A 15,773-nucleotide genomic window follows, 5' to 3' on the forward strand; every position below is an offset into this window, starting at 1 on the left:
TAGTAACATGGACGGGCCTTGAAACGAGCCCAGGTCCTCGGCCTCCAGCTCTGGCCTTCTTCCCATAACACCGCACCAGCTTGGGGCCACACACACACAGCCACACACACACACACACACACACACACCCATCTCCTACCTATCCCTGCCTCTTAGGGCCGGGCTATAGGGCAGCAAGGTGGCCCAGGCCTGAAATCCCTGCTCCTGGGGGAGGCTGAACCAGGCAGCTGCCTTGAGCCGGAGCTCTGAGCTGCAGCAATAGAGAAAGTCAGACTTCCCTGCCCACCAGAGGAAGGATGGAGAAAAGGATGTTTGGGAAAAAGGCCTCGGGTTCAAGAGCCCAAAGGCTGGTAGATTCTCATCAGTTCTGCAAGGAACAGGTCCTTCCTTCAGACTTGTACTTCTGCTGGCCTTTACCTGGTATATGAGGAGGCTTTGTGTCCCTCCCCCAGAGTATCTGGTTACCTGCTCCTGGACACCACAGTTTCTCAAGTGACAGAAATGTTCCTGTTGGGACTTTCAGTGATTCCCCCCCCCTCCCCCCGTTACCGACAGACTCTTCGGTCACCTGTTTGCCTTTAGGGCGATTGAACGGGTTTGTTCCTGCCAGGCTAGGCCAACTGGGCTTCCACTGGGCAGGGGAGGTATCTGTGGCCCCCACCCCAGGGGGGCCACTCCCCAAGTGCAGGGGTGCTGGGGCAGACTTTCAGATAATCAAGGACCTTGGAAAACAGATCTGGGATGCAGCTGGCACCAGCTGGCTGTGAGTTTCTTGCCCGTATTTCTCTGAATGACTTGGCATCCTGGGCATCACCTCTGAGGCTGGCTCTGCTGGCCACCCCCAAGGCCTGGCTCAGGAAACAGCCACCATCCCCAAACCTCGGGGTTTTATTTTGGCGAGAGAAATCAAGAGAAACAGAATTGTTAAAAATAAAGCATTTTCTTTACTTGTACCTTTAAGCAAAATAATCATGACATATATATATATATATACAGGGGATAGCTGAACCCAAGTGATCCTGATTCCCAAGAACCCCTCTGGGCTACGGAGAGTCAGAGCACTCCCCATTCCATCTATTGCTGAGCACCCAACCAAGGAAGGAAACATTGATTTTTGGCAAACAGAAAAAATGAGCTACAGCCTGGAAAATGTTTACTTTACATTTTGAAAATCACATAAGATCTACCAGGGTGGGGTGGAGTGTAAGGGCTAGCTGGGGAAGGCCGGGTCAGTCACCAACCTAGGCTAGCTGATCCATGCACGAGTCAGTCCCTTTTCCACAAAGCAGACCCCCTAGACTCCCCTTCTTTCTCTGCCCCCTTGTCACATCACAGGTGGGCCAAGGAAGAACAGAGAAAAGGATGTTCGAACACAGGACTCAGGGGGCTCAATGGGAAGGAAACCAGTCCAATGGGGATGATCTCTGGAGAGGGTCTCCTATAGCTAACTCAGCAATGACTTCTTCTTCTCGGTTGGAGTAGGGATTTGGGGGGCAGAGAGAGAGTCCAGACTTGTTTCCTTTCAAGGCTGATCCGGATCAGAACATACAAGCACGTACATGAAACGTGGACACACAGACCGCCCGCCATGGCTGAGCAGCACAGCCCCCCAGGAACCCAGAGGGCCCCCGTCCCCGGCACAAGCAGCTCCTCCAGATTCTGGATTCTCCGGGCTGACTCAGCTCCTGACAGCAGATGGCAGGACAGATGGACACCGGCAAGCCCCAGGCAAGCTGATCACCTCAGAGCTCGGGGCCAAATCCTCATCAATTTCTAAATAAATTACAGGAAATAACTTACAGAGGCTTTGTACAACTTTACACAGTTTCCAAAGGAGGCGCGGGCCCTTCAGTCATCCTGTGTGCGTGCAGACCCTACACGGCGCCCATGACCTTCCAAGGGCCCCCATGATGATAATGACGGCCCTGATGAAGGCAAGGTGGCTAGGCGATCTGGCTAAAGAACCTGATTCAACCCCAGTGGGTTTCGGAGTCTCCATTTTAAGAACGTGGGCAGCAAAGTGGACAAAGTGTTGAACGAAATCAAAGGCCTTTTCTTGTCTAAAAATCACTGGATGGAGGGGACTGAGGAGGCGCAGCGTCTCAGACAAGGGGCTCTTAGCAGTTGGGGTCCTCCCGCTGTACCTTTCAGTTCACGCCCAAAACCTCCAATGCTCTCCTCTGTACAGAGCGTAAGAAAAAAATAATAAATACAGATGTATTATAATAAAAAAATAATGGGACTGACCTGTCCACCTAATACATCTGAGGTACGTACGATCAGTTTAAATAAGACTTATATTATTTTAGGCTCCAGTGACCACTCCCGTCCCTTCAGTTTGCAATAAATAGGTAAGAGGTGTGCCTCATTGGCCTCGAAGGAGCACACCAACAGCCCGCAGGGACGCAGGTGCAGACCATTCACCCGAGCTACAGACGCACGGCTGGCTCAGCTCCACCAGAACTCCACTAGTCCCTGAGTGACGACACCGTCCCTCCTGCCGGTCCCTCCTAGACCTTCACCATTTCCATGAGGGATGACTTAATGGCATCCTCCAGCAGCTGGTTGTCCGAGAAGGGGGCGGGCATCTCCGGGACCGATTCTGAGAGGCCAATGAGGGACTCCAGGAAGCAGGCGGTGGGGTCGCTGGCGGGGGAGAAGGCGGGCTGCGGCACAGACAGGTTGTCCCCATTCTCCGAGTCCTTGGGCAAGGGGTAGAGGGGGCCCAGGCTGTAGTCGGAGAAGGACTGGAAAAGATCCAGGGAATCGGAAGAGGACAGGCTCAGGTCTGTGTAGCTCTTACAGCTGTCCGTGGAGGGAGGGAGGGGACAGCTGGAGCCGGCGCCCGCGGCCGACTGGGTAGGAAGGCCGTCCAGGTAGCAGAGGGCATCCTGGTTGGCGTTCTCATCCAGGCAGTCAGAGACGATGCTGGCCATGTGGCCGGGGTAGCCGTCGGCCGCCGCGCCAAAGAGGTCCACGGAGGGGAAGCTGCCGAGGTCATCCTGGCAATGGGCGATGCCAGGGGGGACGCCCCCTGACCGCACCCCCTCCTCCTCGTCGTCCTCCCCCAGGACGTTGGAATCACTGAAATGCAGGATCCGGGCCAGGCCGTCATCATCCAGGTCAGCCGGCAGCTTGTCGGAGGGCACGGCTCCTCCGTAGGGCCTCCCCTCAGAGGGGGCCTCGCTGGGGACTGAGGACGCCGAGGCGTCGGTCATGTCGCTGCTGCAGCTGCTGTCCCCCAGAATCTCCATGCCCAGAGGGAACGGAAAAGTCGGGGTTGGCGGGGGAGGCCCCAGGGGCCCAGCCTCGTCCCCCAAGCAGGCAAAGGCAGCAGCGGCAGAACCGTCCTGCAGCGACTCAGCCTCGGACCCCGAGCTCTCCTGTCGGCTCTCGAGTTCCAGCCTGGTGAGGGTGTGGAGGGAGTGCGTCTGCACCCGGGCCTGGTTAAACTCCACCCTGCCCTCCGGGTTCCCACAGCCATCCTTGCTACAACCACAGGGGAAGGACGTGTGGTCCATCTGTAACCAAACCGAGAGAGAGAAGCGATGAGGACGAGAACCCCAGGGACAGCACCCCGGGCCCAGCCCTGCTCCCCCGTGCCCCCGGCACCCCAGGGGCCCACCTGGCACTTGATCCCAGTCACACTACAGCTGCAGGTCTCGGGGTCACACACATCCTGGCACTTGCAGCCACAGTCCTCTCGAGACAGCCGGATGGCCTGTAGCTCCTGCTTCTCCTCGCGGTCAATGCGCCTCACGCCCATGGCCCGCAGCAGTCTGCGCCGCTGCCGGGCAGAGTAGGGCTGCAGGAAGGCACCGCCGTCCAGCTCCTCGTCGGTCACCTCCACGTCGGCCTCCTCCACGGGCAGCTGGTGCGTCTCCTCTGGCTCCGGCGTCCCACTGGCCTTGAGCTGCGGGGGGAGAGGGAAGGGGGTGAGACGGGCAGACAGACGCCAGGGAGGGCCCGGGTTCACAAAGCCGGCCTCCCACGTCACAGGAACGCAGGAACGGGCGGCAGGGGGCAGAACAGGACGGCAGAAAAGACCGGTGGCAGGGGGCAGAAAAGGAACAGCTCGTGCCTGCGTCCAAAAACTCAGTTTCACAAGTTCAAGATGGAGGAAAATCAAGCCCATCTGATAAACTACCAGGCAGTTTTAACGGACAATCAGTTCAGTAAGAGCGCTCCTGAGGACCCAGCAGCCCACAGGCGAATGCGGTGTTGAGCCGCGCTCAGCCGAGGACATTCTGTGCTAAGTCCAAACGGATAAGGCTGCCCTGGTACATCACAGGGAGCCCTCCGCCAGGGCCACAGCCACGAGGCTGGCAGCCCTCACAGCGGGCAAGACGCCCGTCGATACTGACCTTGGAAAAAACATCAAAGGTGTAGTGTGTGCACATGCGCGTCAGTGTACATGTCCGCACATATGTGCTGCATGGCATCGTGCGGGTGTGGGCATGCATGCACATGTGCGTTTGCACACTGCTGTACTGTGTTGTACTATGTGCAAGTCTGCACACATACATGCATGTTTGCACATGTGTACTGACTGTCTGGTACATGCGGGTACACACACACACACACACACACACACACGTCTACGGCCCCCTACCTTCCATTTCAGGGCCTCCAGCTTCTCCTCCCTCAGTCTCACGCGGAGCTTCTCTTTCCGTGAGCGGGCCTGCTCCTGCGCAAACTCTTCCAGCGTGAAGTTGCAGCAGGTGTGGTGCCGCCTCACCATGCCCAGGGTGCAGCCCCCTCGGCTGGGCACGCTGGTGAAGCCCTGGCATCTTGGGAAGTAGAAGACGGTGACCCCAGCAAAGGTCACGTTCCCCGCCGCGGAGCGCCGGGCCTTCTTGAGGATGGATGGAGCTGGAAGTGAAAGGAGATTCTCAGTGCTGGCCCAAAGGCCCAAGCCCCTGGCCCTCCCTCCTCCGGGAGCTCCTCATCCCTCAGGGCTCATGAGGCTTATACAAAACATCCGCCACAGAGAGAGGGTAGGGTAGGACGGAGGCCTGGCTTAGACCCAGCTCCTGACGCTGCTTGGACATTTTCACCCACTTACATGACCTCGCAAGTCATTTCCTCCCTCGGCCTCAGCTTCCCTACTTGCAAAATGAGAAGGTTGGACTCAGATGACCTTGGGGGTCTTTTCCAGCTCTAAATCAGGGGTTCTTAACCTGGGGTCCGTTCATATTCTCTAAATACCGTGATACCTGTATTTCTACATACATGGTATCCCCATCATGCTACGCAGGTTCCGTGCACTTAAAAACACTTTTCTGAGAAATTTCTCGAGACAGCACATTTTTCCGCCAGACACCCAAAGGGCCCATGACACAAAAAGGGTGAAGAACCCCTGCTTGAAACAACCTATGATCCGATGAACCAGCACGAGGCCTCAGTTTCCTCATCTGTCACAGGGAGATGTAGTGATGGCACTAATTCTCCCACCGGGCTAGTGTCAAGGAGGAAGGCACTCTGCCTTCTCTAAGGCTGTGGAAAGGGTTCTGCGGCCACCCCACACCCACGCCCGCGTCCAGGGGGGAAGGGAGGGAAGGAACACTCACCGATGAGGTCCCTGGGCATGAAGGCAGCTGGGTGGAACTCCTCGTCAGAGTCCCAGCCTGAGGATTCGGAGGACGAAGTCGGCGAGCAAGAGCGCGAGAAGGACGACGAGGTGGAGGTGTCATCATCCAGCTGGTCAAACTTTCTCTTTAAAAGCCCGCTCATCCTGGCCCCTGCACCTGCAAGGACACACGCAGCCGAGACGTGAAACACAGAACGGGGCATGGGTGCTGGCGGAGAAAGGGGAGATGCTGAGCCCGCCGTCCTCAGCCCAGCGCCAAGCCCGCGGGGAGCGATCCAAGGGGAGATGTGGGCCACGATCTGGACAGCCACGGACGGGGCACAGCACGCCCCAATCGTCAGCTTCCTCCTCCGCAGAATGGCCCGGAAGGTCTGTCCCAGCTCTGGCTCTCTGGCCCCACTCATGACTTTAACCTAGTTATGCCTCATTTTCCTCATCTATAAAATGAGGAAGCTGGACCAGACGGCTTTTGGGGGGCCCCTTCCAGCTCTGACCTGTGGCCCCATGACACCTCAGGTCATCCTCTGGACCCCTTCCACACCCAGAGCTCCCCAAAGCTAGACGACCCGTTAAGTAGAACTCACAAGGGAGGCCTGCTGGCAAGGAAGAAGGATCCCCAAAGGAAAAGTTCTGAGTGAGAAACACGACCGGCTCATCGTGATCCCCCCACCCCCAAACGCCCGGGCAGCACACCCAAGAGTCCTCTGCCAACACCTTATCTCACCACTTAACCAAGAAGCCCCCTGGCACCCCCAAGTGCACTGGCACTAGGAAGGAGGCACCGGCCCAAGAATCAGCATCCATCTGTCTCTCCACCAACAAACAGGGACCTAACCCGACAGGGATAGCGATCGGGCCGGGGCCCCTCCTCCCTCTCCACTCACAGGGGGAGGAACGGCAAGTCTGCCTGCAGAGGATTCCTGGAAGATGAGCCTGTCTGTGACTCACCCTCCACATGAGTGGGTGTGAGTGAGTACGTGAGCACAGCCGTGCGCGTGTGGGCGTGTGCATGTGCGTGGATCTCTGTGTGTCTGGGTGATATCTTCAGCCAACCGACAGCCCTGGAAGTTAGATGCCCTCTCTCTTTTCCACTCTCTCTGTCTCTTACACACACACACACACACACACACACACACACACACTCTCACTCTCGGTTGCTGGGTTGCCAGCAGTGATAGAGTAAAGTTATTATTAGTAACTGTTCAGCTCAGCAGAAGGCTCTGACAGAAGACTTGGATGCACTGGGAGAACAGAAAGAGAGAGAGAGAGAGAGAGAGCTGGGCCAGGCAGCTCCCTCTCTGACTCAGCCCCAACTCTCCAATCCAGATTTCCGGAGCTCAGCGTCTCCCTGCCCGGCCCCATCCAGGCCTGGTCACCCTTGCCACACTCAGCCCTGGCATTCTCAGCTTAGTTAAGGTCTAAGCCCAGGAGCCCTCGGCTGACGCTTCTCAGCTCCGAGCTCCAGGGATCCCCAAGCACGGAGCAGGCACAGGCCACTGGAAGGGGAGGAGTCTGATGGAAGGGTGAGGACAGCAGAGGTAGACAGTGTTAAGGGAAAGCTGAAGAGGACTTTCCCCATGAGGCCTTCCCACAGACAGCAGCTGAGGGAAGTGTCACATACTGGCCGCCTCTCACAAGACAAGACCTACTCCACTAGAAGAATGCCTTCCCGACCTCCCTTGAGGAGGAATCACTGAGGCCACGGGCCTTAGTAAAGAGCTACAGGAATAAGAAAGAAGTGAGACGCCTGAGACATCTAGGTGGGAAAGGGGGGATTCTGCAAGGATCCTGAAGAGTGTATGTGAACTTTGTGTTTCTGCCAGCATCAAATGACAACCAACAAGCCAGGCCCTAACTCCAGGTTAAGAGCAAAGGGAAGACCAGAAAAGGTTAGGCCTCAGAGGGGACCCCTGACCCCATTTCAAGCGGCAGAGCAGAGAAGGACCACCGGATTCAGGGAGGTGTATTACAGGCAACCTTCCTCCCCAAAGAGCAGCTGTCCCACGTCCCAAGACACGATGCGGCCGTGGGGTGCCTGCAGGTTCCGAATGCAGTGCCGCATGCTATCCTAACTCCCTCTCCTCTGGGTTGGGGCATCTTCCCAGTGAATGATGGGAAGCTCCCGAGGACCACCACCCACTTCTGGTAGTTCTGCGGCCAAAGCAGACCATCGAACAATCTGAAAAGCACGGCCGAGGCTCTACTTACTCACTAGGCCAAAAACACTGAAGCTTAGAGGGGCACAGGTGGTGTTCTCATCTGCTGATGATTAAAAGGTAGGAGTGTCTGAAGAGAAGGGTGGGTTTGGAAAGTGAGCATCTGGCTCAGAAGAAGGCATCTCTCAGAATGGGGTATTTGTTTCTGAAACAGTTTCAAACACAGGAAGCACCTGGGGGTGGATAATAGGGAACCAAGCCAGAGAACACCCAAAATCTCAAGCCGGTAGAAGAGCCGGGCCCCAGACAGACAAAGTCACGGGATCTGGCAGCATCACTGAACAGTCACCCCTCTTTCCCATTGTGCCCCACCTCCCTTACCTCCATCTCATCCCTCCCTATTGCCCTGACTCAGCTAGGTGGTGAAGGGGATGGAGCACTGGGCCTGGAGGCAGGAAGACTCATCTTCCTGAGCTCAAATCTGACCTCAGATGCTTGCTCTCTGTGTGACCCTGGGCAAGTCCCTTCACCCCGTCTGCCTCAGCTTCCTCATCTATAAAATGAGCTGGAGAAGGAAATGGCAAATCACTCCAGTATCTTTCCCAAGAAAACCCCAAATGGGGTCATGAAGGGTCAGACATGACTAAGACAACAAACAGCGATCCCCCGACGTCTCCCCATTAGCTGCCTCCCTGCCTGCCCTACTGCCCTTCTCTCCCATCCAGGGCCTACCCCCACCGCCCACCTCCTCCTGTCTTCCTTCCTCTCCCATCATCCTCTCTTTCCCCCTTCGTCTTTGGCTCCCAGGGGCCCCGGCCCCAAGCTGCAGGTGGTTGCCTGAGTTTCCACTTCCTTGGTCTCCCGCCAGAACAGATGGAGAGGGTGGGAGCTGGATTTCTTCCAGCCGCCTATGGCCCCAGTGCCTGGTCCAGGGCAAGGCTCACCCTGCCACCCGGCCTCCACCTGACTCACCTCCCACCTGCCGTCCCCTCTTTCTGCTGCCCCCAGCACAGGCGAAGCCTGCAGCAGTTCAGGCTGAGAAGCCTTCCTGCTCCCCCGCCCCTGAGTCCATCGGTGCCAGGGCTCCCACTTCCAAATCGCAGCCCCCTTTCCTAACCGTCCCATGGACCTTCTACTAGTCTCCACCCACCCAACGGGCCTTAGTCTCCTCACCTGTAAAATAGGAATGCTAATCCTTATGCCCCGCTTCCTCCTCCCCCGCTGAGGAGGTTCTGAGAATGAAAGGAGCATGTGTGTCAAAGGGACGGGCACAGCTGCTTCCGGGGCTGCTGGCCGTGTTCTTGTTCCCCTCAACTACCAAACCGCAAACAACAAGCCCCCGAGCCCCTCCCCCCACATCCCTGCCTGGCCCCATTCGCCCGATACTCGACACTCATCCTGAATGAAAGGAGTCCTCTGCCCCCTCGGGCCTCCTGACCGGGTGCCCCCGACGCCTTCCTCAGAAAGGGCCCCTGCTGACCTTCTGGCCAATTGTCAGCTCTCGGGTGCTTCCCCATGCCCGCTGGACAGCACCCAAAAACTCTCAAACTGCCCTTCTCTGGATGGCAGGTCTAGGTGTCTCCCCTGACATGACAACTGGGTGTAGATGGCATGAGTCACAATGTGAAGGTGGCAGAGGGAAAAGGAGGTGGGGAAACGTCTGACAGAGGGGCTGAGATGTCAAGGATATCAGCTGAGCAGGCAGCAACATGAGGGACCCCTACAGACTCAGTTTAAGTGAGGCCCAGGGAAACATAAAGGAATAAACATTAAAGCACCTACTATGTGCCAGGCCCTGTGCTAAGATCATTACTATGTGCCAGCTCCTGTGCTGAGGTTATTAAGCACCTACTATGTGCCGGGCCCTGTGTTAAGTTTAGTGAGCCCTACTATGTGCCAGGCCCTGTGCTAAGGTTATTGAGCACCTACTATATGCCAGGCTCTATGCTAAGATTATTGAGCTCCTGCTATGTGCCAGGCACTGTGCTAAGTGCTGAGGATACAAAACAAAGGCAAAAGCCAGTCACTTCCCTCAAGGAGCTCTCAGTCTAACAGGACAGAGGACCCCCAGACAATTCTGTACCAACAGGTTATCCAGGCTAACTCGGCAATCATCTCAGAGGGAAGGGTTTCCCAGAGGCCTGGGAAAGGCTTCTCCATGCAGGCCAGCCAGCCCACCCTGGAGTTTGGAAAAAAGAAGAGAGAGAGACCCCCCCCCCAAACTGAGACAGAGACACTAAGGGGGGGGGGGTGCACCAGGCAGCCCTGGGCCTCCCGCTGGGCTGCTCTTCCCAAGATTCCCAAGGCCACAGAGATAGGAAAACAGGCTTAACAGGGGATGGGCCATGGGCACTGCATGGGCACAAAGGGGGAGGAGAAAGCCGCTCCCTGGGCAGGCCCAGCCAGGGGTAGGACAGGTGATCAGAGGTAACTGAACAGCTTCACCCATATCCCGACCAGGATTCGATTTCCACCTTTGGCCAAAGCAGAAGATTCTCAACCTGGGCCCACAGGCTTCACCAGCTGCCAGAGGGGCCTTGGCATTAGAAAGGTTAAGCAACAGCCCCCGAGCCACAGCAAAGGGCACCTGCGAGGGTGCCTGGGCTGGGATTCTGGCCTCCAGATCTCAGAGGCCCTTGTCCTCTACCCCTCCTCCTCATCCCAACCCTACCCTGCGGGCACATCCCACACAGCCTCCTGCAGAAGGGCCGGGCTTGGGGGAGGGGGGGCCCAGGATCAGAGTCATTGAGCCAGAAGGGGCTGTAAGACATCCTCTAGTCAAACCCAGATATCTTAAAGATAAGGAAACTCACAGAGATGGAGAGTGACTCACTCCAAGTGTCAGAGCTTTTAAGAGGCAGAGTCAGGATCTGAACTCAGCTCTTGTGGGTTCGGATCACTTCCCAGGAGGAGCTGATGCTTTATGATTTTTGCTCCCCTCCCCCTCTTTCCACTGGCAGCCCATCCCCCCTCCTCCCTGGGGCCTGGGCAGGAATTTCAGGAATTTGTCCTTTTAAACTTCCAAAGCTACTTCTGTCCACAGACAAGGGATCAGGAAACCCCAAGACCCTGTCCCCCACTCCCCCACGGCAGCTGGTACCCAGAGTGTCTGAGGGACCCCATTATTAGAGCACAGTATCAGCCTTTAATTTGAAGGGCTGGGGAGGGAGGGCAGTCACTAATGCCCTCAGTGTAATTGGTGGTGGGGGGAAAAAAGACAAAGCAGAGTAATGAAGGAAAAAAGACACACACACACACACACACACACACACACACACACACACACGCACGCACAAAATTCACAAAATTCCAGAAACGTCCAGAAATAGAGACATAGGAACTAGGTTTGGTAGAGCTGTAGAAAGATAACTGGAACAAGGGTCAGGAGGCTGGCATTACTACCCAGTTCTAACTGCCATCAGCTTGCTGAGTGACCTTGTCCAAAGCACTTGGCCTCAGTTTCCCTGCCTGTCCAATGAAGAGTTTGGGACTAAATAATCTCTTAAAATTCTGAGCTTGAGAAGCTGGGGAAGCCTCATCCTCTAGGGGCCCTCTCCCCCAAAGCTGAGGGGATCTCCCTTCCCTAATACCTCCCCTGAGCCTCCCTCCAAGACATTAAGAATATGAAATGGGGGCAGCTAGGTGGTGCAGTGGATAGAGTGGATTCAGGAGGACCTGAATTCAAATCTAGTGTCACACACAAAACACTTACTAGCTGTGTGACCCTGGGCAAGTCACTTAACCCCACTGCCTAACCAAACCCCCCCCCAAAAAATGTGAAATGAGGGTGGGAGAGTAAGAACAGGGGTGACTGAGGTCTTGGAGCCCAACTCTAAGATCTCCCCCAACCCCCACCCCTCCCAAACACACTTTACACTTCAGGGATTAATTTCCTTTTTCCCAAGGCAATCCCTGTCCTATATCTGTGTGTCTAAACAAGTCTCTGTTTCTATCACCGATTGACTACCACACCTTGGGTAAATTACAACTTTCCTAGGGATCAGTTTCCTCAAATGCAAAATGAATCACAGATGTTCCTCTGGTCTAACCCCTCATTAGAAGGTCTTATCACCAAACAGGAATCCTCTTTACAATACCTCTGATCAGGAGTCACTAATTCTCTGCTCAGAGAACCTCCATGGATGGGAAGCTCACTACCTTCCAAGGCAGCTTAATCCAAGTCTAGGACAGCTTTAAGTAAGGAGATGCTATAGATTGAAATCTGGCCTCCTGAAGATAGGCAGCATGAAAGACTGCACTGGGGCCAGTCCTGACCCCAACATGGAGTAGTTTCATAGTCTTGCTTAGGGAGGGTCCCTCAGTCTCCCTGAGTCAGTCTCCTCATCTGTAAAATGGATGCAGTAACAGCTACATTACCTATGTCAAGGTCTAGTTGAAAGGGTCAAAAGGCATAAGACATGCTTTAAAGTGCTAGAGAAATGTCCAGTACTGTTATTATCTCCGCCAGCAGTTCTGCTAGGCAAAACAAGCCACCCCTTGTCCCTGGAAGATGGCCACTATTAGGTTCTTATGGTCCTACAGAAGTCCCACCTTCAGGTTCTCATGGCGAAGTTTTTTGCATAAGGGACGGTTTTAAGGCCCCTCACCATCCCAGGTCACCTCACTGGTAATGTCTGGGTTGGATTGGTCATTACTGTTCTGATAAACTTTCAGTGGCTTCCAGGAGAAAATGTCCCAGTCGGCATCAGAGAAATAAATGTCAGCTGTTGTTATTGTTACAGTTCAGCCTTGCCCAGACCCTCTCCTATTTGCATACGTTAACATGGGCCCACTCCACACCTAGAAAACAAATCTGACTTTTGAAATCCTTCCCTGCCCGACAAAGGGATTAGAGGAATGGTCAGGAAGGCCCCCATTCAAATCTTGCCTGAGAAACTAGCCCCTCACTTAACTTTTCAGGGCCTATCTTTCTTCATCTACAAACTGAGAGGGGTAGGGGCAACTAGGTTGAGCAGTGGATAGAGCAACCAGCCCTGAAGTCAGAAGGAACTGAGTTCAAATCCAACCTCAGACACTTACTAGCTGTATGATCCTGGGTAAGTCACTTAACCCCAGATTGCCTCCACACAAAAAACAAACAAAAAATGAGGGGGATAGACTCTGTGACCTCTACGTCCCTTCCAGCTCATTTTCTCTCTCTCTCTCTCTATCTCAGTTGAAAGTGAAGTAATCCTTGTTCAAAATGTCTCCCAATCTCCCCTGTACCCACACCGTACTCTAGGTTATAGTGTGCCTCCTTCCCTTGGGAGCAAGTGTGGTACAGTGGGACGGGCACAGAGGACCGGGGTTCAAAGCCTGTTTCCGACATTCACATCTCTGTGGGAATTGGGACCACCCCTCTCTGGGTCTCATCTGTAAAATGAAGTGGCGCTATCGAAGCTCAATCCAGGTCTCACTCTATCCCCCTGTGATCCTGTAGGAAATCATCAATTCTTCCAAGCCAAGGACACCAAAGGCACTTAATAAATGCTTGAAAAATGGACTCTCTGCCTCCCTTGGAGCAGATGAACAGCATTAGGTCTTTTGGCTAAAGGAATCTGACTAGCTTCCAGTTCTTAACTTAGGGTCTAGAAACCAGATTTTAAAATATTTCCCTAACTGTATGTCACTACCATCAGTTTGCTTGGTAATCCTTCATAGTGAGGCAGCTGGATAGTAAGTTGGAGAAGGGGCCTAGGATATGAAAGAAGGTAAGCTACCCAGGATGAGGTGATCAACTGCCGAGCATTTATTAAGCACCTACTGCAGGCTTGGCGGGGAGGATACAAAGTCAAAAGTGAATCAGACCCATCCAGAAAAAAAGCTGGCCTGTTTAAGCAAATAAATAGATGCAGGTCTATTGGGAGTCGGTGTAACTAGAGGTCTGTTTGTGAGAGCATGTGTGGGGCTCAGGGTGAGCCCCTGTGTATGACAGACAGGTGGACCGACAGGACAGACACCATGCTAGGTCCCCAAGATCCCTCTCTCTTCCACTCCCCCTCCCCCTCCCCCTCTCCCAGGATTCAGGAGTCCCTGGGAGGGGGGAGGGGTACAAGCTCTTTCTCCTGGGCCAAGGCCTGCCCCCAAGTTCCCAGGTATGACCTGGAGGGAAACTAGAAGGGATCCTGGGCTGGGTGTCTAAGGATGGCCCCACACTCCAGGTGGGTCAAAGGGGAAAGAAGGGAGGGGCTGGCTCTGGCCTTAATTGGATTGTAGCCAAGGGGGTGGAGAGGAGGGGAGGGCAAAGGAGGGTCAAACTGTCACCAGCAGAGGCAGGGCAGAAGTTCGGAAAGACTGGCAAAGTCCAAATGGACTGGGGCCCGATGCTGGCACATCGCTCAGCCCGAGGGACCTCAGGCTGGCCCCCTGGCCTCACTGGGCCTCAGTTTCCTCATTCGTCCCAGCCAGGGAGTTGGGAGATGACCCATAATGTCCCTCCCCACTCTTAAGTCCTGTGCAAGTCTGACTCACCCAGAGACAGTCATACAGAGACACACACACACGGTGACACATCCCATCCACGGTCACTGTCACCCCGAATCCCACACAGTGACACAGACACCGCCGCTGCTGCTGTCACCCGGCCATCCACAGTCAAAGACATACACTCACTCCCGCTCACCCTAAACGACCCTGGGCGCCCCCACACACCTGGCACCCGCACCCACAGGTGACACGGGAGAGCCCCACGTGCGGGGGGAGCCCCCAGAGTGGGAGGGACACGATACTCCGGAGAACCCGACCCCGAGCCCCGCACGATCGAAGGAGGGAGGCTGGCCGGCTGGCTTCCCCGGGATCCAGGCTCCTCCCGCCCCCGACTCCCCTCCCCAGCCCGGGGGGGGCCTCAGACGCGCTAGCTCGAGGGGCGCGGGCTCCCCGCAGCACAGTCCTGCCCTCCCCCTTCACTCTTTCCCGGCCTGAGTCTGCTCACTTCCCGGCGGCCTGCGAAGTCTTAAGCGCTCTGAGATCCGGTTGGCGCCCGCGGGCCGGGGCCAGGGAAGGGGCCCCCCGCAATCCTGCTCCCCCACCTACCTACTCCTGCTTCCTGCCCGCCCAGGAATCCATCCCCAGGCGGGCCGGGGGAGGGGGGCAGGAAACTTGGGAGGGGGCGGAGCGAAAGGCGGACTCTACGGGAACCTTCCCTCGCAGTCCGTCCGCGGCTGTCCGGCTGAGCACCGAGGCGCCCGCCAGGGCTGCCGTCCCAGGGGAGGGGGAAGGGGAGTGATGGGGGAGGGGGATACGAGGGGGGAGGGGGAAGACGGAAAGACAGAGGCAGACGATCAGGCGCCCAGCGGCGGCCAGGGGGCTAACCTGCTGCAATCCCGGAGAGCTGCTCGTAGGCGGCGGCAATGGCCAGGACGGGACTGGACGCGACTTGACTGGACGGGACTGGACGGGTAGGCTCAGCTCCGCATCCCCGGGGCGGGCGCGGCGGTCGCTGCTCGGGCTCAGGGTCGGGCTCGGACTCGGGATCGGGCTAGGCTCGGCTCAGCTGCGCTCAGCCCGTGGCTCTCCTTCCCCGCCTCCCAGCGCGTCTGCCCGTCTGCCAGCCCGGCCCGCAGCTCAGCTGCGCGCTCCGACCCCCGCGGCTCCTCCTCCTCCTCCTCCTCCTCCTCCTCCTGCCTCCGTCAGTGGAAAACTCCGGCTCTGACGCAGGCCGGCGGGCGGGCCGGCAGCCGTGCGCACAGCCGCCCGGCCCTGCCCAGCCTAGCCCAGCCCAGCCGCGGCGCCTGGGGCCGGAGGGGCCGGCCGGGGCCGACCGGAGGCGGGGCCGAGCCGGGGGCGGGGGCGAAGGGCCGAGCCGGGGGCGGGGGCGAAGGGCCCGCCCTGGCCCCGCCCCGGTCAGCTCCTCCCGGCCCCGCCCCGCTCAGCTCCTCCGGGCCCCATCTAGTCGGTATCTGGCTTGCCCCTCCCGTCAATCTCCTGCCAGCCCCGCCCCGGCCAGCTCCTCCTGGACCTGTCCCATCCGTCTCCTCCCGGCCCCGCCCCGGCCAGCTCCTCCTGGACCTGTCCCATCCATCTCCTCC

The 15,773-nt window shown here is 56.8% G+C and overlaps 1 protein-coding gene across 4 annotated transcripts; it reads right to left on the bottom strand.

The window, feature by feature from the left end:
• Positions 1 to 921: 921 nt before the first annotated feature.
• On the bottom strand, positions 922 to 15,214 carry CSRNP1 (cysteine and serine rich nuclear protein 1). Of its 4 annotated transcripts, none has more exons than XM_027835861.1 (5): positions 15,058 to 15,214; positions 5,571 to 5,747; positions 4,613 to 4,872; positions 3,626 to 3,913; positions 922 to 3,521 (listed from the first exon to the last, which is right to left on the bottom strand). In XM_027835861.1, exons 2-5 carry the CDS (start codon positions 5,731 to 5,733, stop codon positions 2,511 to 2,513), a joined length of 1,722 nt encoding a protein of 573 aa, XP_027691662.1. In that variant the 5' UTR covers positions 5,734 to 5,747; positions 15,058 to 15,214; the 3' UTR covers positions 922 to 2,510. The 4 variants fall into 4 exon arrangements, with proteins under 4 accessions (XP_027691662.1, XP_027691665.1, XP_027691663.1 ...); XM_027835864.1 differs by lacking the exon at positions 15,058 to 15,214 and adding an exon at positions 14,779 to 14,800; XM_027835862.1 differs by lacking the exon at positions 15,058 to 15,214 and adding an exon at positions 8,920 to 9,001.
• Positions 15,215 to 15,773: the final 559 nt, after the last annotated feature.

This window comes from Vombatus ursinus, unplaced genomic scaffold (genome assembly GCF_900497805.2).
Source record: "Vombatus ursinus unplaced genomic scaffold, bare-nosed wombat genome assembly UNPS02014817.1, whole genome shotgun sequence".
NCBI lineage: Eukaryota > Metazoa > Chordata > Mammalia > Diprotodontia > Vombatidae > Vombatus > Vombatus ursinus.

Coding starts and splice junctions, on each gene's coding strand:
- CSRNP1 (XM_027835861.1), bottom strand. CDS start 5,733: ATGAGCGGGCTTTTAAAGAGAAAGTTTGACCAGCTGGATGATGACACC. Junction 3,914..4,612: donor TGGAGGCCCTGAAATGGAAG/GTAGGGGGCCGT, acceptor CTCCCCCCGCAG/CTCAAGGCCAGTGGGACGCC. Junction 3,522..3,625: donor TGACTGGGATCAAGTGCCAG/GTGGGCCCCTGG, acceptor GTTTGGTTACAG/ATGGACCACACGTCCTTCCC.